The sequence below is a fragment of the Durotheca rogersii genome, assembly GCF_024521655.1.
Source record: "Durotheca rogersii strain YMJ 92031201 chromosome Unknown GGS23scaffold_10, whole genome shotgun sequence".
In the NCBI taxonomy this organism is placed as follows: Eukaryota; Fungi; Ascomycota; class Sordariomycetes; order Xylariales; family Xylariaceae; genus Durotheca; species Durotheca rogersii.
In genome coordinates this window covers 482,961-504,154 of record NW_026251241.1, presented here as the reverse complement: position 1 = coordinate 504,154, position 21,194 = coordinate 482,961, and the positions used below count along the sequence as shown (strand labels likewise).

Below are 21,194 nucleotides of genomic sequence, written 5' to 3'. Positions count from 1 at the left end.
ATGGACCTGAGGCCGGAAGGGAGGGAGCCCCTGAAAACCCAGAGGCGCTCATCTTTCCTGGCGATGAAAGCTTTGCGATCCTCTCTCAGCATTAGCTCGCAGGTCTCAAGTTCTTCGGAGCCGGACTCCCCGTCGTCGGCCCCGAGTCGGAAGAAAGCTCTGACTAGAAATCGCACATTTGATGCGCTGAGGGGAGATCTCCTCATCCGGAGGTACTCCAAGTCCTCCGTGGAGGACTATACTGACCGCGGATCTACTTCGACTAGACCTACGAGCCCCTCTGCGACTAACAGCCGGTCTGCCAGTATTTCAGGCGATTTCTTGGCCGTTATCAAGTCCGGCCCTCTCCAGCCGGAGACATCCGTTCTGAAATCCAAGAATGAGTATTTGGTGCTGACGTCGGCGGCCTTAACCAAGTTCAAGAGCCGCTCGCTGGCAGTTGAGCGGTTCCCACAAATCTCGGCATCGAGCAGTGCTGTCGAAATCACATCGCCTACCGACTCGACAAGCTCTTTCAAAGGCCTCGGTGCTGGGGGGGACTTAGGCATCCCGTTGGAGAGGATTGTATCCATATTGGATGATGGCGGGGGTCGCCCTTCGTCATTTGGCATCGAGGTATGGTGGAGTGATCCGAAAGGGGCGGTTTTCTCGTGCCTCCAGCTAGAATTCAGCCAAGCAGACGACCGGGCCGAGTGGTTGAAGCAGATTCGACATGCTGTTAAGCTACGTGCCAGGTCTCTTCGTGAAGAGCTAGTCCCGTGCGATGTAGAGCTGGAGCTGAAGCAAATGATAGAGGCCCAACAAGCTCGAAGGGACGATGCGGGGGTCGAGATATTCCCTGTCGTGCCTCGACGGCCGTACACGAGGCTTGGGACGAATTCCGGGGAAGCGAAAAAGGGTTGGCGAGAGAACTCGTCTTTCTACGTGGCGTTCACCAAGAATTTCTGTATAGTCGCCCACTTCATGAGACCCTCGCCGAGTCACAAAGCCAGCCTCAATAGCCTCGTTCAATTCGGGCTGGTAACGCTCTCTAAAGTCAACGTTGCCCTTAACGAAGAGAGGTTTGATCTCGTGTTTCGGTGAGGCCCTCTCATTCTGCACACTGCCGCTTTGGACGTTGCTGACGACATGCAGGTTGCCTCTAGACCAACCGAGAAAGCTCGAGCTTTCTAGCCGCCACCACCGGAATATCCTGCTTAAATTCTACAAGGCGGACGCCTATTTAAAACCAGCTTGGCCTCTATGGACTCGACGCGAGGTGTTCTTCGTTAATGGAGAAGCGCAGCAGACGCCCCTCCCCAACGGAGAAGATTACGGTGGCTTCAAGACAACCCTGGATGCGTTTATTCAGGGCTATCACTGTGCCCCGGTGCATTGGACTGTCCAGTGGAAGGATGTGCAGTATCCCCCTCAATTCTGTCTCCTGGCGCCAAAGGAACATTCCAGATATACCGCGCTTCAACTCCTAGCTGTCTTCCGTGCCTTGCGCTTCAATGATTTCTTCAAATCGTTGTCATTTTGCGGTATTGATTTTACTAACCTAGGCGGTATCTTCGACAATGCCGCGCGACTCGGGTCTACCGTATGGCTCTCTCGGACAGGTTCGTTGATCACAGGCAACAGCTATACGGACTTGCGAGCTGACGTCGTTCAAGGGAAATGTAGCCTCACTCGAAACGAATTCGAGGTTGTGGAAAACTCGCCCGTACTGTTCCAAGAAATTGTAGCTCTCCTCCTGGGGTCGGAGTCGATTCGACACATAGATCTTTCCTACGTCCTCGGTAGTAAAGCCTCGACCCCGTCCTCAGAAAACGGCCTATCCATTTCAGCTCCGACAAGCTCGGTATGCGAGATCGTCCCGCCCATTGTACTCCTCTGGAAATCGTTGCAAACCCGGTGTAATTCGGTTAATCTCAGCGGAAATCCGCTGAGCACGTCCGATGTTGCTGGTCTCTGTAAGCTTGATAGAGTCCGGGCTAGCAGTGTACAGGTAATAGCTAACTGCTGCGCAGGTCGAATTCTACAAACCAGAACGGACTTCTTGAAGACGTTATCCGTGGCACGCTGTCGCCTCGATGAGAACGCTCTTATCTTGTTATGGGAAGCATTACACGAGCAACGCTCTACTATCGAAATATTTGACGTGTCGCATAACTCGGGTCGTATAGACGCGAGAAGGGCCGCAGAGACACTCTCTGGTGCCTCTAGGTTGCGGCGTTTAAATCTAGCCTACTCGATTAAGGGAAATTTAAGCGGACCCCTATTCAAGCCGTGGAGTGTGGCCTCGGGCTTCGAGCCGTGGCTCCTGGAGGAGCTAGATCTTTCTGGGTGGAAGGTATTACATAGTTATACGTGGACGTTTGCACCAAAGGACTTTCGCTAACAGGGTACGGCAGGTTAACTTTGACACCCTCTGCGGGATAATGAAGTTTGTCGAGCTCGACGAGTCACGAAATCTGCGCCGTCTTGCGCTGACCAACTGCGGACTCTCGGGCGAAATGGCAACCGGTATTCTCTGCCGACTGGGCGGCGGCCGGGATGTTCATCTGTTGCTCGGCGAAAACCCCCTCGAGTCGGTTTCGACCGATTGGATAGACCTGATCCATGGCAACGAGGCGCCGAAGATGGTCCATCTCGACATGATCCAATTCCAACACGAGTCAAATTTCAACCGGCTTCTCAGGGCACTTACCAACAACAAAACTATCGAGTTCTTAAGCATGGTAGGGACTGGGCCGCCGAATCGCGCGAGCGCCAAAACTTCCGAGCTGCTGTCCCGCCTTTTCGGGTCAAACGACACCTTACGATTCCTCGATCTATCCGGATACAGCGGCAAACTAGAAGATGTACATCTCGGTTGGGGGCTGGCTGGCGCCATGGGCGGACTAAAGCAGAATACCACGCTACGTCAACTCCGCGTCCGAAACCATGACATCGGCGCCGGCGAAGACGTCAGCGAGCTGTGCCGTGTACTCGCGGCCAACAAGGGGCTTGCGATGTTCGACTGCCAGAACAACAACTTCAACCATCACCAATTCGCGAAGCTCGTGCAGGCGTTGAGCGCAAACCGGCGGATCGTGTCGTTCCCGCTCGCGGCGGCGGACCGGGAGAGCGCGGTGCAGAAAGAGAGGTCGCTATTCCTCAAACACCAGACACGACCGGAAAAGTCCTTCCCGGCGAAGATCCTCAAGGCGTCGGCGGCGGCGGCAGTCGAAACTCGCCTCGAAGGTCTACTAAGGTGGGTCGAGAAGCATTGGGATACCGAGGCCGACCGGGCGCGCGAGATCATCGAGCGTAACAGGGACCGCAACCCGGAAATCCGCGCGCTCGACCTCGAGCTGCCGCGGGCGTACCTGGACGCCTGGGACGATCCGAGCCTCCCCGCTGCGCTGGCGCGGGCGCGGGCGCGGGCGCGGGAGCTGAAATCTCACGAGGCGAGCGAGGGGGTGTCTACTGCGGTATGATGATAATCTGTCGTCGCGAACGCGCTCACCCCCTCCTACTCAGCCTTACCTGCTGCCAAATGAAGGAGGTCTCGCCTCTGGCTGCCCCTCCGCGATAACGAAGCGATTTCGCCGTCTCTTTCTTTTTCTGTTTTCGTCTTTCTTTTGCCAACCTACGAATAATGGCTCACAGGGGTTACATGCTGGGCTTGAGTAACATAGATGCCTGAAGTGCATGGGAGGCAAGGCGAGAAGCGGCGTCCCGGTAGTCGGAGTAAACGGAGCGACGGATGGGACCATGTCTTTCCCTGCTTTTATTGACTTCAAGCGTGTATGTGCGTGCGGGCGTGCGTATGTGTATATAGGAGATACCCCGAGACGTGGGAACTTTCGGCTTGGGGGGGAGGGTGAAGAAGCGTCTCCTAAGTTTGAGGTAGGAACTATACATAGATACGTACAAAAGGGGACAGTTCGCCTTGGGAACGCGCCCTACCTCTTCGAGAGAGCGCCCACGGCGTATGGCTAGAAGTAAACGCCAAGATAGGACAGTGTTGCCGCGTCCGGAGTGACAGAGCCCTTTGCGTAGTGTAGAGCCGCGGCCTATTTGTCGAGCTGGCTACGACGGCGGGTTCTACGCCGTATATTGCCAGGAAGGCTTGGAGAGGTGAGGTGGCCCATGGTGCATGTCTGATCTAGGTAATACTTACCGTGTCCATAGGTCTATATAGGTATATGTATATAGGATATAGCACATACGCAATATAGGTATATGTATATATATTTATATACCTACCCATGTCTCCGAGGCGGACCCATGGTTACCGTCGAATTGGTATTCATGCAGCCACACACACGCAGGTACATCGGACGGAGGTAGGCATGTCATGACGTTGCAACGGCGAGAAAGGCGATTCCGGATCCGTTCGGTGATCAGCTCGAGGGTGCGCATGGCATGAAGGTACCTACTATCCCTACGTACGTGGATGTAACCCGTCGTCCGATATCAGCCTACGATCCCGAGATAGTGCGCGGTGGCCAACTCGACGCCCCAGGCATACGTGTAGGTGTTGTGCAGGCCTACGCGTATTCCAGTCCTGATGCCTAGCGGTGCCGTGCCGAGGCCTGGCTGCGAGCCGCCCTCGCCTGCCTCGGCGCCGCGGGACCCAGCGATGACTCTGCTCCCCGCGAGGCAAGGTGGTGGCGGCCGCGTGGGCAGGCAGGCAGGCAATGCGCGAGCCACGCGATGGGATCCGCATGTGATGGCATCGCCGGCACGCGCGAACGCACAGAAGATGGCAGCTCTAGGCACGTACCTACGCAGGCACGTACCCATCTCCATTGTACATCCACCCGTCTATTTCCGTCACCAACAACGCTGGCTGCACAGCCCGTGGGGGGGGACTTGGGACTTGTCCGCGTGTAGCTAAGGGCAGGCAGCGGCGAGGACTAAGCATGGCCCCATCGACCGGCCCCGGGGTCGTCGAGCCACGTGAGTGACATCGCGCGCCGATCCCAGCGAAGGGCAGCATCCGTGCGAGCGCTTCTCTCTCCCCCGCTGGCTGGCGTCTGACCCCCCCGTCGCGCGACGTGGTGCGGTGTTAGTCCTCGCTCGCTGCGTCTCTCTGCGTCGTATGTATGTACTTACGTATGACCCCCCTCTCTCCCTCGTTTGCGCTCCTAGGGCGCGGGTTGTTGGCAGTAGGCGCAGAGAGCGAGAGATCGGCCGCGCTAAGCCACGTCGACAGGGAGAGCGAAACGAAGGGAAGAGAGGGGAGTGGAGGATGAATCTTTTTAGTTTGAAGAAAAAAGCGCCCGGGGACGAGATGTGCATAGCGCGGGCAATAAAACAAACAAACCTATCACAGGACGCTGGCTAGTGACTGACCGGGGGGCCGATCGTGATATTACGGTAGAGGCGTACGGCCATGGATAGCGCCGGCCGGGGGGGGTGAGGGGAGACAGGCTTGGCTTCTCTCTCTCTCTCTATTTGTTTGCGCGCGCCCATCGCGATGTGACGAGAGGATGTGACGAGATGTCTTGGACGGCGTAGCGCAAGGTGCGGGCGTCACACGCACGCAGACATACGGAACTCGTAGAATATACCCGGCCGTCCGGTTTGGGCTGATGCTGTGTCAGGAGGGGGGAGAGAGTCCGGGGTGCAGCTTGCGCTCGTGTAAGCGCGTAATCAAGTGTGGGTGCGGGTGAGCAGAGAGAGAGGGTTACGGATTCAGGAACCCGTCGCGGCGATGGGAGGGATGGATGGATGGATGGACAGACCGATGGGCTGTCTGACTCAGATGGGGCCTCGTCGACGTCCATACCCGGCCCTCCGGTACCTTGCATGAACAGGAAGACGATGCTGCCGCGATGGTGTTTGCAGGTGTCATCCCGAGACGACCGTGGCGGTAGGGATCGTCCGTCGTAAGGCGGTTTGGGTGGGCTGGTTGGCTCACCCGAGTCGCGGAGCGGGCGGCACGTTCGGAGAAAAAAAAAGAGATGGATGCCCATCAATGTGCGGATGCGGACAATTCGTTTCGTTTCTCTTCGCTCGCCTAGCTTAACCTAACCTATTCCTATGCTAACGTGGTCTTTCTTCTCTCGTCTCTCCCGTCAAGTTACGTCGCGTCGCATCGCATCGTACACATGCATAGCCCGTACTGGCATCGCCAACCCACGCGCAACTCCATCTCGTGTCCCGACATCCTTCTCAATCCAACGCATTAGATCCTGTAGATACCGCGTTTCCCCGTCCGTAAGGAGACGATGGTGATGATGATGGAGACGACAACGCGCTACTATATAGCAAGCCCCGAACACAGCAGCCAGTGCCCTCGAAGGCTGGATCGATGCCGTGTTCTGCGTACAAATAAAATCAAGGGTATAAAGAGTAAAGAATAGAAAATGGAGACAAGGAAAAAAAACTCCGTCTCTTGCTGAGATCCCTCGCGCCGAAATGCTGCTGCTAAAAACGCCAGGCTTTTTTTTGCTTCGCGATTTTCAAATAAAAAAAAGTGCGCAAACCCAGAAGCCAGGTCCCAATCTGTCGGTGACAACACGTGCGTAGCCCCTTAAACAAGAGGAAATTCTATGCCCATTCTATTAGATCCGCGGATCCCCCCCTCTCCGGCCGGCCCCCCCTTCCCCTACCCCCGTAAAAACCCCCAGACCAAAGGAAAAAGAGAGACGACAGTGTGTGAAATTCAAACGTACTTGGGCTGGATGACGTCGGCCATCCAGCCCATGTCGTTGACGAGGTCGTCGAGGCCTGCGTCGAGGCCGGGGCGGCTGAGCAGGCCCGCGTTGCCGAGGGGCCCGTCGCCGTCGATGCGAGCGAGGAGGTCGGGCGAGCCGAGCGCGGCGGGGGCGTTGCCGCGGGTCGCGTCGAGCGGCTTCTCGCCCTGCAGGTGGGCGGGGTGCGAGGGCAGGCGGTAGCAGCCGGTGAAGGGGGCGTAGGCGTGCTTCTTGGGGACGGAGCGGCGGGCGTCGGCGTTGGCGTCGGTGGAGGGCTCCTCGCGGGTGCCCTGGATGACGAAGGACTCGTCAGCGTTGGACAGGACCTCGTCGTCGTCGTCATCGTCCGAGTCCTCCGAGTCGTCGAAGAACGAGTACTGGCTGCGGTCCCGCGACTCGGCCGACTGCGGCGACGTCGGCGACGCCGCCGTCGACAGCGAGAAGCGCGACCGCGGGATGTCCACCTCGATTGTCGCCGCGCGCGGGCGCGGCTCGAACGACTCGGGCAGCGCGCCGTCGGACGCGCGCGGGGTCGGCGGCGGCCTGGTAGGGCAGCGCGGCACCGCGGGCGCGGGCGCGCTGCGCTGGAAGGGCGGCGGCGACAGCTGCGTGACGGGCGCGTTCTCGGACGCGGCCGACACGAGCGACGCGAAGTTGTCGTCGTCCTCGTTCTCCTCCGCGATCTCGTCGGGTATCGACAGCTTCGGGGCCGGGTCGACGGCGACGGCGGTAGGCGGCGTCAGCGGGCGGTCGTCGGAGAGGAACCGGCGCAGCGACTCGGGCGACATGTCGCGGGACCGGACGCTGCCAGACGGCGTCGCGCTGCGCCGGCTGTCCTCGCCGCAGGCGCTCTCGCCCTCGGTCTCGCTGCTCGCGTCGGCGTCGGCAGCGCCGTGGCCGTGGCCGGCCCTCCGCCGCCCGAAGAAGCGCCGCGTCCACCGCGGCGCGGGCGACAGCGAGCGGGCCGACCGCGAGTACGCCAGCGTCGACATCACCGGCGAGGAACCCACCCGCAGGTCGGGGAGGCTGGGCACCGGCGGCGCCGGCCGCGGCGTCACGAACTTGTCGCCGGGGTTCATCGTCTTGTAGTCGGTGATGCGTAGGGAGTTCATCGACGCGCTCCTGAGCCGCGAGAGGGGGTGCTCGAGAGGGACCTCGAGGGCGTTGACGGTCTGGCCGGGGAGGTATGGGCACGCGTTGGTCGTAGGCTTGGAAGGATCGTGCATTTCTGTGATGCCGTCTACTTCGTACTGGGAGCGAGGGAGGGGCTGGTCAGTAACGGGCGAGGTAGCCTATATATATATATATGTGTGTGTGTGCATATATATAAGGACCGGCGCGTTCATATGATAGACTTACATAGTAATAGTACGTTTGACCCATCTTCAACCCACCGCTACGTTTTGGATTCCCAACTTGGTCTCCGTCGCAGATGATGTTGTTGAAGGTGTGGCAGCCTCGCCATTGGCTTCGATCCCGTCGAACGTCACGCTCCATTGTGTGATGGTTGGAGAAGTTGTCCCACGACCCGAGGAGCCGGACTGACGACACGGAAGGATGCGTTTCACTAGGTACGGAGACTGGTAAGCTTCTCTTCGCATGCGTAGGCTTCTCGTTTCTTCTCCTTCTCCCTTCCTTCTTACTCCGTCGAGATGGCAGGGCGGGCAGCACATAATAAATGCGGGAAGAGGTGTACTCATAAGCCTGGTCCGGCCAATGGCCGGGATACCTGCCACCCACTGGGCGAGAAGAGCAGGACAACCGGTGACCAGTGACGTGACAAATCCAGGGTGTGTGAAATGATCGCCCCGGTTCTTTTGGGACTGGGCAGGGGTGGAAGCGGTCTACCAGACGCTAGAAGCACTTGCTGGTGGGTGAGCTGACAGGAGCCGTGGCTATCCTCGCCCATCAGGCTATGCGGGTACCTGGAACAGAACCTCACCGCCGATGGGGTAGGGAAGCCGGGTTGGCAGGGCTGACAGGGGGTGCGTGTCCGGCCAGAGTTGGTTCCTGGCAAGACGACGGGTTATCTAACCTTCTGTTGTACGTGGAAACCCCTGCGTCAAAATATTGGCTGGGTGTGAGGGCGAAGTGCCAGTGTGAGTTTGCCAGTGCGAGTAGTGGTGTAAGTGAGGGTGGTGTGTAAGTGGAGGGTGTGTGTGTGTGAGTGTGAGTGTGAGTGTGAGTGAGTTATGTGTTGTCAATCGTGGAGAAACCCGACTGCCTCCCCCTGTCTATAGGGAGCTTCTAGAATATCGAATGTTATGATGTTTTATGCCGTACCTCCCTCGAGTCTCCTCTTTATGCTTGAAATCTGAATCGGACTCGGAAAATACCGAATGGAGCCCCGGGGGGGAAGTCCAGAGAAAATGCGGAAATGTATAGCGAGCCGTACGAGGAGAGATGCACGGAGCTGAAGACAGAGCGGGGCGGGTGGTATCGGACGTGGTATCGAGAGAGAGGGAGAGAGGGAGAGGGAGAGACAGGGCGCCAGGCTGTGTGCGTATTGGTATGTAAGGCGGGCAGGTATAATTACGATAATATTAAGAATAAGGACAGTTGGGATAATTAGGCAGTAATGTACGGAGTAAAGAATGACAATTAAAAACCCAGACAGACCAGGACTTACAGCATGAAGGTAAAGAGCGTGGTAGTCGGATCCATGGTAGATAAAAACAGAATCGAATCGGAGGATAAGAGGAGTGGGCTCTCGTCAGTTATAACTGCAATGCCGTTCTCCGCAGTGCCGTCTGGCTGCGATGTATGTCTTGTTTACCGCCGGCCGGCTCAGGGATTCTTAAGATAGTCTCGACGCAACCGGCTGCCAACTTTTTCTTTTTCCGAGCACAATGTCACCATCGACGCAGGAACAGAGCAGCGAGCCTGGGGCGAGCAGAGTACTGGTGGTATTGGTGGACGGCCTTCGCGGAAGCGCCGTGGGTTGCGTGGTGCTGTAGGGTTGTGTAGGGGGGCGGCGCTTAGAGGAATTGGCAAGCGAGATTTCGCGATGCAGCAGCTTTCGGGGGCCACTTGCGACGGCAGATCCCTCCGCAGCGAACTAGCGACTTACGACAGCCATAAAAACAATAAAGATGCAAGATGAAGAACTAGGTGCGGCGAGGGTTCAGACGACGAGAGGCATTATAATAATAAGAATGTGTTAAGGAAGAAAGGTGGTATGCGTAGGATGGCAGACGAGCGGGAAGGACGCAAGAGGAAAGGGGGACGAGCGCTGACAAGCCCGAAAAGCCTCACTCGCCTACTCTGCTGGGCACTATACTATGTCAGGCGCTACGTCAGGTACAGATACATGCCACGCACATATATGCCCTGCTACCTAACGAGGTAGATGTACACATCTACGCAGGCCTGACGCAGGCGAGCCGTAGCGAGCTGCTGCGCGAAGGGTGAGGGGAACTCGAGGGCTGAAACCGATGGCCATTCCCGAGCCAACAGAACGAACCCCGGTGGTTTTTTTGGAGGGTATAGAGGTGTGTATATCCGTAACTGTGCACGATATAGACACCTGAGGGATTCCGTTAGGTAAATACCTACCTCCTCCTAACGTAGGAAAAGGTGGTGAGAGAAGCAGAGGCTGCCTGGGGAGGGGAACTAGCAGGGGATCAAGGAACCCCCCCATCTGAGGTATGGATCGGAGAGGTGGCTAGCCTCTGCCCAGCACAAGGTATAGACAAGGGCGGATTCACGTGCAGCATTGTCATCTATTAGCATCTAATTAGCATCTAACACACCTTCGAGCGACCACAATTGCAGTCGTATTATTATTCTCATTGATGGTTGAGGTGGTTATTAATTTGATTCTGATTATCATGTGCCATTCGATGCTGGGTATTTGCATTTATACGGACAGCTGGAAAAGACACCGAAGGAATTGGAAGGGTGCCGGCTTCGAGGAAATTTCCCATTGCATTAGCTACCTGCCTACGTATATTATCCATGCACAGATGTATACATATATGAGTATATTATAAGATGAAGCATAGATGAGAGGAGGCATACATAAGATGAGGCACACGTATGGGTATGGATATTTGAGTATTCATACATCGATGGATAAATGAAGAGTACGTGTGGAGGCTGCCGAGAAGGGAGGCTGATGATCGTTGCCCGACGCATCGCAGACCCACGAGGGCGCGGCGCATTAATCGAGACGAAAGGGGAAAAGGGGTGTCCCGGCAACGGCGCGTCATTGGCCGGCTTCGGAGACACGCACCCCTGCTAGCGTCACGTCGGCGTCGAGTTACGATGCGAGTACGCTGGAAGCGCGGGGATTTCCGAAATTATCCAGGTACCGTCGCCGTATCCTGGGTGTATTTTCCCTCCACTGCCTGCGCGCACAACGGATACGTGCCTGCGTCGCGCGTGCGCCCTGCATTACATCCTGCATACGGGGGATATACATGGGCGTGATACGTACCCGTAGGTACCGCACACGCCACAAGCCCTGGCGCGATACCTGCCTTCTACACAACTACCTCTAATTATGCACGCAGCTAACCGCGAGCATCCTGGCTCACCACATGCGAACTAGAGGAGAGGCTTTGTAGGCCTGAAAGGTACCTAGATACCTGCGGTAGTAGAGGCATATGCATACACTCGCACTTATGAATGTATGTACACGGCACACGGCACGCCCTATTTTCCAATTTACGACCCACACCACACAACCCACACAACCCACAACATTACAGCCCACACACACACCCACACATACATACACACACACACACACACAAGAAAAAGCCGACGACGACGACGATGATGCCACCTCCGCAGCGTAAAAGTGGCAGGAGGCGTGTGTGCATAGGGTGGGTGTGGTGCCTGCGCGTGGTATGCAGATGTACTCATATGGTGGACATTGCGATAATGTCCATCCTCATGTCCGCCTGTTGCCGACCTGGACTCGAGTCGACCCTTAACCTGTCCGAAACCGTACGACCCTCACTTACCACCGGTTTCAACACCTTCAAGAAGCTCCATTCCGCCGTTTCACCCACGACCTGGGAGACGTCCGTGAGCTTCCGCTCCGTCCACACATGCCGGAGGAGAGCTCTGGAGCTATGGAGCTCTGGAGCTCTAGAGCTACGTGGACATGCATATCTTGTCTTGTCTCGTCTTGGCGCTCGTCGACATCAGAAAAATGCTAGGTATACCTGCGTGCCACACGGATATCTCCAGACACCTGTGCACATATCCAACGGCATCTAATGCACACACATAACCTACCTACCTACCTACCTACCTAGACCGGATGTGCGGGCATATAGGCACATGCACAGTATGGTAAGATGTAGGTAGCCATGCATGGAGATGCGTGTTTCGACATTGGGAGATTAACCTAGGCTAGGTACGTGGACGGATGGAATCGGATAGCCGGCCTCGACGACAACCACGGCGAGAGAGAGAGAGAGATCCAGACACAGCACAGCGGGTGCGGGCTAGCGATTTCTCGCTACGGCTACCACGTACACGGTTAGCTGGCTGAACCCCAGGTCGCGGTCGGCTCGAGTCCAGACACGATCGCGTGTGCGTTCGCCTTCCCGGGTCTGGAAATTCGTCAGGTTTCACCCTGTCCCGGCCACTCGGTCGCCGCCAGCCAAATACCTCCCAGACAGGTTCGAGTTTCCCCTCGATAACCGGGCCAGACTACCCCCAATAAACCCAACCCGACGACGGTCGGCTCCCTTGACGGGCCCCGGCCTTCGCGACGACCCTGGTGGAAATGCGTTGTCTCCGTTTAATTGGCCCTCCCGCCTCTATCTCTCTCACTACTGTCTGCCCTCCCTTCCCCCCCGTGCGGGCTGTTCGTCTACTAGCCTCGTAGGCTCACTCATATACATACTACGTACGTGCGTACATGGCACGGTAGGGGGCAATTAAACGGGGTCCCGAGAATGTGTGCGCGGCATTGCTTCTTTCTCTCTCCCTTCCATCTTCTTCTCCCACAGATATACATGTTGCGTGCATATACGTACAGGTGGTACGCCTGCAGTCCTCGGCAAATGAGAAAGCGGGTTAGCGGGCGAAGTTCGCGAGCGCAATTTCGCGCGTTGCACCGAATTCTTGGCGAGAAAGTCAGCGAGAAAGGGAAACGCAGAAGGCGGTGGTGGCAGCATCACGCGCGCGTTGCCGGCAGGGCAGAGGGGAGGGGAGGGGGGGAAGACACTAGCGGAATTACCTACAGGCGTACGGGGTTCCCGGGTTTTCGGGATAGGGCAGCAGGCATATGTAGATCGCCCAAAGAGTGACAGATGTGGCTTGCATCTAGCTTCGGTCAGGAGCTGAATGGAGGCGCGCCGACCGGGGGGGAGGGTAGGGGTGAGGACGAGGAGGAAGAGAGCGGCGACGGCGACGACGATGACGGGCGACGAGCCGACAGAGGGGTGGCAATTCCGTCAATAAAGAAGTAAATGGGGGAAAGAAGAAGCGAGGACAGAGACACACAGAGAGAGAGAGAGAGCAACGGCAGCTGAGCGATCGTGATAGGATGAGCCGAGCTGAACGACGATACCTTCCTCTTAGGAGCGACGAGAGCATGGTCTAGCAATCGAGACCCCGTCACCCGGTAGAAATACCAATTCTTAACCGCCTCGGCGCGACATCACGATCGGCGACGATGGCGCAGCCAGGCTTTCCTATCTTTACGTAGCGTATAAGCCTCTGCGGTACGCAACGGGACGGGGGGGGAGAAGGCTGCGAGGACGTGCGAATTCCAAACGTGCCGGGCCGTGGGGACGCACCCCGACGGACCCTACGAGGCTTCCGATCGTGATCGATCACAAAATATTATGATATCCAAAAAGTCTGCTACGGCAGGGGTCCTCTCCCCCGATGACCGCGGCATATTTGTGATCACTCATCATATCGCGTAGGTACAGATATTCTTTTTTACTATTTCTATCTTTATCTCTCTTTCTGTCTCTCGCTTTTCCTTGCCCGTCTCGTCACAATTTGTGGCACAAGCTACATATCGCCTGAGACCAAGGCGCAATAGTCATTTTCCGGACCGGGCCTTTCTCTAGCTTACGGGAGCGAGTCTCCTCCTAGCAACCGAGCTGCCGCTGTAAATAGCGAGGTCAATACAGAGAGGCTCTCGCAGATGAACGGTGTCCTTGGCGTAGGGGGGGGGGGTGCCTTTTCCAAGCCTCGATAGCCCTGTTAGGAAAAGAGATGGGAAAAAGCAACCTGCTCTGGATATTCTTACCGTATGTGGTATTTGGTGGACCATTCTGACCATCCTGGTGCTCTGCGCACCTTCAGCTTCAAAAGGACTTCAGCTGACGGCGCGCTAGGCCCAGTTGCGACCAAGCTTCGAAACACGCAGCTCTCACCTCGACAGGTCCGTAGCTATGCCAACACACTCGGGATCGAGCGTCAACGGGATCGTGTACCTTGCCTGCTGTCCGGGGGGGTGCGTATGAGGCTTGTGGCTCAGAGTGCCGAGTATTGGTCCAGAGCCGCTGTCGACATCATGCAGAGCCGGGCCCCATCTCGAATCCCATCGGCCAGCGAAACCAGCCTAGCAACCATCGGTGTTAGCGTCGACGATAACCAACATATAGTCTGACATAGATCCACCCGCAGCTGGGGGACACGAGCGCCTGGGCTCGATGGTATCGGCTTGGGGCCTCCCTCCCCCTCCCCCCCCTCCGGGATACCAGACCACATACGCACTGTCCTTAGGGACTTTTGCCTCTAGTCACGTCTCGGGCTCGTGCGGGGGCTTCCCTCCCGGAGGGGGGGGGCGTAGGCTACGCGTGATCGCCCGCGAGCCAGGCCAGTCCGTACCTGTGCGTCGGCGTCTGTGTGCTAGGTGCGTGAAGCCGTCCCAGTGAAGCCTATGTCTATAGGTATGTATTAGGTCCGCTAGCTTCAGATCGAAGACTTCATTCATGAATTACCTAGGTAGGCAATTAGGGATACCCCCCCCAAAAGTCCATCCCACAGCGGGAGCCGGGCTTCCCCTTCGCGCGGAACCGTATCGCGCCCGCGATTCCTCCCTCATCCTGCCAGCGTTCCCGAGATGGATATCGTTTATCCGCCCTAGGGCCGCCCCGCAGGTGTGCTACTCTCGAATCTTAGGTCCGCGTCGTGCCGTCGGTACGCCCAAGGAATACCCGCTCACCGAATCCTATAGGACACACCCCCCCGCCAGCTTCCCGCTTCCCCGGGCTGAGGGCGTGGCTCTGACATCTAGTAAGCAGTGGAGGCGTGGGAGCCCTGGGTGGGAGACCTCGGGAGGATGAACGGGAGAGTCGAGTTGGGTCTCTTCGCATAGCCGGGGCAGAGCCTGACGTTGTGTGTAGGCGTGTAGGCATGGCCAGCTGTCGTAAATCCTGCCCATTCGGGACTCTATAGGTTCCTTTCCGTCTTACGGTTGGGTCTCCGGAGAATCCTCCAAAGGCCATTATTCATGTAGGACGTGACGGGCGCCTTGTCTTTTTGGAAGAACAGACCTATCAAAATTCAACGCAGCACGGGGCCCTCGAGTTGCCTGTTGCCCCTGCTTCTTGCCACTCCCCCCCCTCTATTCTCAGGGGGGCGAGCGTCGAGAGAGAGAGAGAGACAGCCTATCTCTATGCGCCTACACAATGCCATATACTAGTCTCGCTCACATATAGCACATGAGTCACGCCAACGTGTCTGGGAGTATGACTCCCGCCTTCTTGCCGCGTGTCGAGACATGCTCCAACATACAAGCAACCATGCAGCCGACGCCAGATCCTCCACGGGGGCGGCTTGCTCCCAAGGCTATGCTGTAATCATCGCCCTGCACGTAGGAGAGCCTCGAGATGGGGTCTACTGTTTAGGATTGACACCGAGCGTCCACTTGTGCGATGCCGCTAGAGCACCTTTGCCCGACCTGTGGGGATACGGTCCGTCGATTCGAGCCCGCGCCTGTAGATAATTCCGTCTTCAGCGGCCCTGTGGGACGCAAGCTAGCTATGCTCGGTGTCTAGGGATTGGTGATGACAAACCTGTACACAGCAGATGGCCCCGTGAGAGGAGATCCACGGCTCGGTGATCCTACTTTTACCACCTACTGAGTAAACTTCGTCCGTAGGAGGCTGACAGGAGTGGACGTCCAACTCCGACAATAGCCAGTGTTGCTTGACCGCCTCGCTTCGGCAGACTAAAGGCATTCGATCATATCAGCGCCAGGTACGGATATTATCTAGCTGAGGAGGTAGACACCCCGAGGGGCGGGCTGCTTAGGTTGCTCTCCCCTACCCTACCCTACCCTCCCCGTGTAATCCTTAATCGCCATGTCCATCGATCCTCCAAGTCTAACTAGAAATCCCTAATCGAGCCCACACAACTATTTAGCCCCCCCACCCTCTATTTGGCTCGTGTGAAATGATAATCGCAGAAGTAGACGAGTACGGGATCGTTCTAGGTAGTCATATCAGGGAGCGAGAGCCTCGATCCCACTTACGGAGCGCAAGGCGCAGCCAACGAGGCGGGACGTGCGAACGCTTGCTATACACGCGGACAAAGCGGCGTCGATAATGCCAAACACCACCGCGGCGCCCTAACCAAGTCCTTTCCTCGCCTAAATCCTGGCTTCTCGTCCGGCCACCCCGTTCTTCCGAACAGCTGTAGTAGACGTTGTGTGGCGCCGAGTGTAAGCGTGTCCTCTAACTACGGGCGTCTGAAGGTGTGTGTGCTACGCGCACAGATTCTGGTAGCCGAGGCTGCCACTCGTGGTGGCGAGACCGCGGCGAGGACACGTGTATCTGGATAGGGTGTTCTAGAGCAGCCACGCACATCTACGCTGTCCCGAGGGGAGCCTCCGTGGACGCCTCGGGGAGGAGTCGTCGGGTTGTGGGGAGCCAGCATATTATAGGACCAGCGAAGTAGTGTGTCGTCTTAGACTCCGGGTGCTCGGAGACACCCAGCTCACCCCTACTACCTAGCCATTAGGGGCGGGAAAAAGGGGAAGCTGATCGGGACGAGCGCCTCTACCCTCGATAGTACTCGCTTCGAGAGTCGGGATAAGTGACACTAGCCCGTCCACAAACAGCGAGATTCCTCCAACGGAAGGGGGGCTAACAATACCGCCAAGGCAAGCCCCCTTTGAGCCACGGCTACGTGTTCGGCCCCCAGAGACTACGGACGTCCGCGACGGTTGTGTTTCGTGTATGTCGAACCCTACGCGGTCCCAGTGGGCACGTCGTGTGCCCTAAAAGACATATCATCATGCTGTTCGATGTAAGGACGCCGTGCACATTCGGGGTCTGGCAGAGTTGTACACTTCACTGTGGCTTGTCAACGGACTTGCTGTGGAACGCAGTGGTGTAGTTTCCGAGGTAGCATCTCGTCTCCGTTCCTCGTCACTCAAAGTTAGTCTAGGGGCGGCCGGCCAGGGCTTGGTAGAAAGCCACGGGGTCGATGGGGAGCCGTGCATAACTGGGCACTATGGGAGTTTTGCAGGAGGTGACTCGTCTTCCCCTTCGTCTCGACGCTGAAGCACATGTTTTCTAATTAACCGCTATTACACCTGATTCTCACTAGGGGCACTCTTGCTCATATCTAGACGACATCCTACGCTAGGTATGTTGGTTTTATAGGTCTACCTAGCTATGGCACCCCCTCTTGGCAGCTAATACGTTTATACCAGTTGACTTATGATATGAACCTTGGGATGGCCCGACGAAGCAGGAAACTTAGGCGGCCGAGGCCAAAACCGAGCTCGAGTATAGAAAATTACACCATCCGCGAAAGGCACTTGGTCCTCATACACACGATGGCAGCATATACTTTACCGGGCTGGAATCGACCAGCTCATGGAATCGGGTGTTCTACTTCGATAAGAAGCAGCAAGCGGAAGCACAGTCGAGTGCCAATTGGCTTGCAATACTCAACACGGGGGAGAGGCGCAAGCAACCAGGCAGGCGGCATCGTCTTGCCAACAACCCCCTTTATACTCATTCCACCGTCCCCAACCGGTTCTCTCTCTACGCAACCCATCAAGACGCCCTCGTCCCCTCTCGCCACCTCCGGTAGTCCCGCCAAACTAGGCACCCCTCCGTATATCCGGACGCAGGCTCATTAAAGCCGCGCATAGATCATTCTAGGGATAGGCGCTATAATGTGCCGAAACCTCGAAGAGATCCAGTATGTCCGGACCAGACGCCCGCGGCCGCAACCTCCTATGCGTGGCCAGATGCCCGCGCTAGATTCCTACGCGCATATTAATACCAGACAGACTCGTGGACCTGGAACCGACTCAGAACTCGCTAAAACAGTAGGCGAATCTCACCCATCTCCAGAACCCTCTCCGTATCTCCTCCCTCCTAAAGACACCTCTACGGGCCCCGACCCCCCCCTTTCTCTAACTCAACCGCCCTCTGCCGTAGCAGCCAGCAGCAGCACGCATACCACCGACATGGCCCTCTCCCGCGCCGGGCCCCGGCCGGGAGCACCGCTCCGTCGAACTATTACGCCTCGGACCCGTTGCGCAGACCTCGCGCCGCCAGCGGGCAAGCAAGCGAGAGGAGACGGCCGGTGCGCCTGCCCACACCCCCCCCCCCCCGGCCGGAGATTTCGAGAGGTACTAGGCTGTATGCCGTGTGCCGCGTTCGCGGCCGGCAACCCGCTCGGCTAGCCGGCCGGGCCGGGCCGGCCAGGGGCGCAGCGCCGGCGCGCTCGAGCGGCGTCTCGTCCGGGGGGGGCCCTGCCAGCGCTCGCTCCCCCCCCCACCCACCTGCGCAACGCCAGACCGCCCCTGCAGACACGCGCACGCGCGCGCCAGGACGGCGTCGGCGCCCTCGGACGGGCGCCGGGCCCCGCGGGTCGCGCCCCCCCGAGATTGGGACCGCGGTGCGGCGCGTGCTGCGGCGCGGTGTCTGCGCGCTCGAAGTGGCGGCGGCGAGACACGCGTGGGATAATCGACGAACCGGGGGGGGGGGGGGGGGGGTGGCGCGAGGTCGTCTCCCCATCGTTCGACCTGGCGCGCATGTTTGACTAACGACTCGCCCCCCAGGCCCCCTGGGACCGCTCGCTTGGCGGTCGTCATCGCACTGGTCTTTGTCTAAATTTTTTCCTTTCAGGGGAGAAGGGGGATGGGTTGCTATCGATCCGCGCGCGCGCAGTGGGGTGATCGGCTTCGGGTAGCCCCCCTACCCAACGATACCAACGGGTCCGTCGTGCTGTGCCTGTACCGTGGTGGGAATACGTTAGGTAGTCGACCGTCTCTTACGCACTCTGTCGGGTTAAGTGGCTCTGGCGGTAGGTAGGGAAGGTAGGGAGCTCGAATGTCTGTATACGTGGTACGTCCTCCCTGGACGCATACCTACCAGCATGCGATTAGTTACGCCTGTAGAGGGTTGAGGCGTCTTGCGACATGCCCTATTGTGGCCTATCGATGACAGGCTATACTCGGAATGCGTCATACGCATCACGTAAGGCGAGGCTTTCGAGCGATGGAAGTTCAGTTATATTATCATTAATTGTAACGGCCGTGACCCTTGTCTCAGAATCGAGCTTGTCCGAACCCGAACCCTCTGCTCTGCCGGAAATCCAACGCCACCATCCCCTCCTTTTGGCACCCACCAATACTGGCTGGCTGTCCCTCTGCTCCCTTCGTCGTACCCGGTCGTGTAGACAGCCTGATGCGGCATTTCAAAGACGTGCACGCGTGCCGAATGTTTTTACAAGACACGGAGACAAATAGCAAAGCCCGTTGCCCTTCAAGAATTACTGTCGAATCGAAGTGAAGAGGGTGGGAAAAAAAAAAAAAGAAACGCCCATCCCATGCTCCTCGGATGTGTAGACCTCGTGTCTCCTCAGCCGAATACGATCCTGAATATCCCGGTCACGCCTCAAAAGCAAAATGAAACAAGGAAAGGGATCCCGAACTTCCCAAAGATATTACAGCGAATGTACGCGCCAAGTCTGTGCGGGCGCGTCGGGACGTCTATTGAGCCTTGGCGGACGCCTTCTTGGTTTCGGCATCCACGAACTCCTGGGCCTTGACCCTCGACCGTTCGTATTTTAGCGAAGTATCGCCGTGCCACATGGTGCCCAGCAGGCGGTCCCAGAAGGTGAAGAAGGGTTGCGCGAAGTTCGTCTTGATACCCCAGCTCTGGTGGTGGATGTCGTGGTAGGCTGCGTTGTTCGAGGTGATATGCTGGAGAGGGTCCCAAGGCAAGGCGTATCCGCAGTGGTCGTCGACGGTCTTGATCGAGGACATGACCCAGAAAAAGATTCCCTGCCTCGGCGTCATGCACGCGACCTTGTACGCGAGCCCGGCACCGGCCGTGTCGAGAAGGAAGCCCTCGAACGGGTGGTTATACAGAGCTCCGTAGGCGTAGGGCACGTACAGCCGGTGGTGTCGCGAGTGGAACGTAGCTATAGACTGGTCAGTTACAAGCTGCCTACTATGGACGTGCAGATGTCAGGGATACGGACCGTAGAGCCACTTGTTCTGGTGCATCAAGCGGTGGAGGAAGTACTGCCAGGTGTCGAGGACGGTGACGGCAGCGAACAGCTGGAAGCCCGGGATGAGCAGGTAGTAGATGAATTTGGCGACAAGGAGCTCCCAGGTGGCGAAAGCCGGCACGACGATGCCGTCGGGGCCGGCAAGCTCGGTGGTGAGGAAGGGGTAGTGTCCGCCGGCCAGGGCGCCGGCTAGCAGCGGGTGCGACAGGGCCATGTTCTTAGACACGGTGGCGGCGTTAACGCCGAGCACGCCGAGCAAGGTGGGAAGCGCCCTCTGGGCGAGACGGACCCTCGTGGCCCAGACGGCAACGTCGTATTCCTCCATGCCCGTGTACTGCGGCGGGTCGGTCATGCCCAGAACGAAGCTCATGACGGCCTGGATGATCTGCTGGAAGATGACATCGCGAAACACCTCGTATCGTGTCGCTTTGTTGCGCTGGGCGATCTCGGCGGGGGTGTGCAGGCGGTACTGGGGGAAGAGGTCATAGACGTCAATGATGTGGAAGAAGATGGAGATGGCCCAGTAGGCGGCGGTGGGCGCGATGATGGACAGGTAGAAGTCCGGGAGCCAGGGCAGCAGATCAGGGGCGACGACAACCGAATAGGACGGTAGCGGCGGGAGATCTGTGGCGGAGGTCATATTGGTAGCCATGACTGCGTGTTGCCAGGCTCGCAAGGGCAACGGGGGGGGGGGGGAATTAATGCTATCAGGATGAAGGGGAAGATCGAAGCTCGGATAACACAACGGGGTCGCGTGTACGCGAGCGTGTATGAGTATGAGTAGGTAGGGGGTCCGGGCCGCCGAGTAAGCTGGGTATTAGGTAGATTAGATAGACGAGGGAAAAAAAAGAAGGAAAAAAAGATCGGCAGAAAGGAGTGTGAGGAGACTCAGGTGTGGCGGACTGCTGGTTATATTAGTATGTCGAGGACGCCATGCATGGGCGATGCCACGGGTGGGAGGCGGCAGTCAATTAGTAAGGAGGGTGGGCGATGAGGGAGTCAAGATGGGAAGCCCAGGTCGGGTTGTCCAGGGCATGGTTATAAGGCTTGTGCTGG

The 21,194-nt window shown here is 57.7% G+C and overlaps 5 protein-coding genes across 5 annotated transcripts; 3 read left to right on the top strand and 2 right to left on the bottom strand.

Moving 5' to 3' along the window:
• On the top strand, positions 1-3,464 carry GGS23DRAFT_596859 (RNI-like protein; the record flags this gene model as incomplete). Its single annotated transcript, XM_051518538.1, has 5 exons — positions 1-1,079; positions 1,135-1,601; positions 1,656-1,955; positions 2,013-2,335; positions 2,397-3,464. The coding sequence occupies 5 exons, from the start codon at positions 1-3 to the stop codon at positions 3,462-3,464; spliced, it is 3,237 nt and encodes a 1,078-aa protein (XP_051371801.1).
• A 3,179-nt stretch (positions 3,465-6,643) lies between these two features.
• On the bottom strand, positions 6,644-8,171 carry GGS23DRAFT_596858 (uncharacterized protein; the record flags this gene model as incomplete). The annotated part of the gene is made up of 2 exons (XM_051518537.1): positions 6,644-7,924; positions 8,034-8,171. 2 exons carry the CDS (start codon positions 8,169-8,171, stop codon positions 6,644-6,646), a joined length of 1,419 nt encoding a protein of 472 aa, XP_051371800.1.
• Positions 8,172-11,386: 3,215 nt separating this feature from the next.
• Positions 11,387-12,275, top strand: GGS23DRAFT_52318 (uncharacterized protein). Its single transcript, XM_051514667.1, has 2 exons — positions 11,387-11,985; positions 12,043-12,275. The coding sequence occupies exon 1, from the start codon at positions 11,454-11,456 to the stop codon at positions 11,901-11,903; it is 450 nt and encodes a 149-aa protein (XP_051371799.1). The 5' UTR covers positions 11,387-11,453; the 3' UTR covers positions 11,904-11,985; positions 12,043-12,275.
• A 5,204-nt stretch (positions 12,276-17,479) lies between these two features.
• Positions 17,480-18,887, top strand: GGS23DRAFT_52194 (uncharacterized protein). Its single transcript, XM_051514655.1, has 2 exons — positions 17,480-18,186; positions 18,620-18,887. The coding sequence occupies exons 1-2, from the start codon at positions 17,788-17,790 to the stop codon at positions 18,731-18,733; spliced, it is 513 nt and encodes a 170-aa protein (XP_051371798.1). The 5' UTR covers positions 17,480-17,787; the 3' UTR covers positions 18,734-18,887.
• Positions 18,888-19,128: 241 nt separating this feature from the next.
• On the bottom strand, positions 19,129-20,857 carry GGS23DRAFT_568176 (fatty acid hydroxylase superfamily-domain-containing protein). Its single transcript, XM_051516383.1, has 2 exons — positions 20,109-20,857; positions 19,129-20,048 (listed from the first exon to the last, which is right to left on the bottom strand). The coding sequence occupies exons 1-2, from the start codon at positions 20,788-20,790 to the stop codon at positions 19,615-19,617; spliced, it is 1,116 nt and encodes a 371-aa protein (XP_051371797.1). The 5' UTR covers positions 20,791-20,857; the 3' UTR covers positions 19,129-19,614.
• Positions 20,858-21,194: the final 337 nt, after the last annotated feature.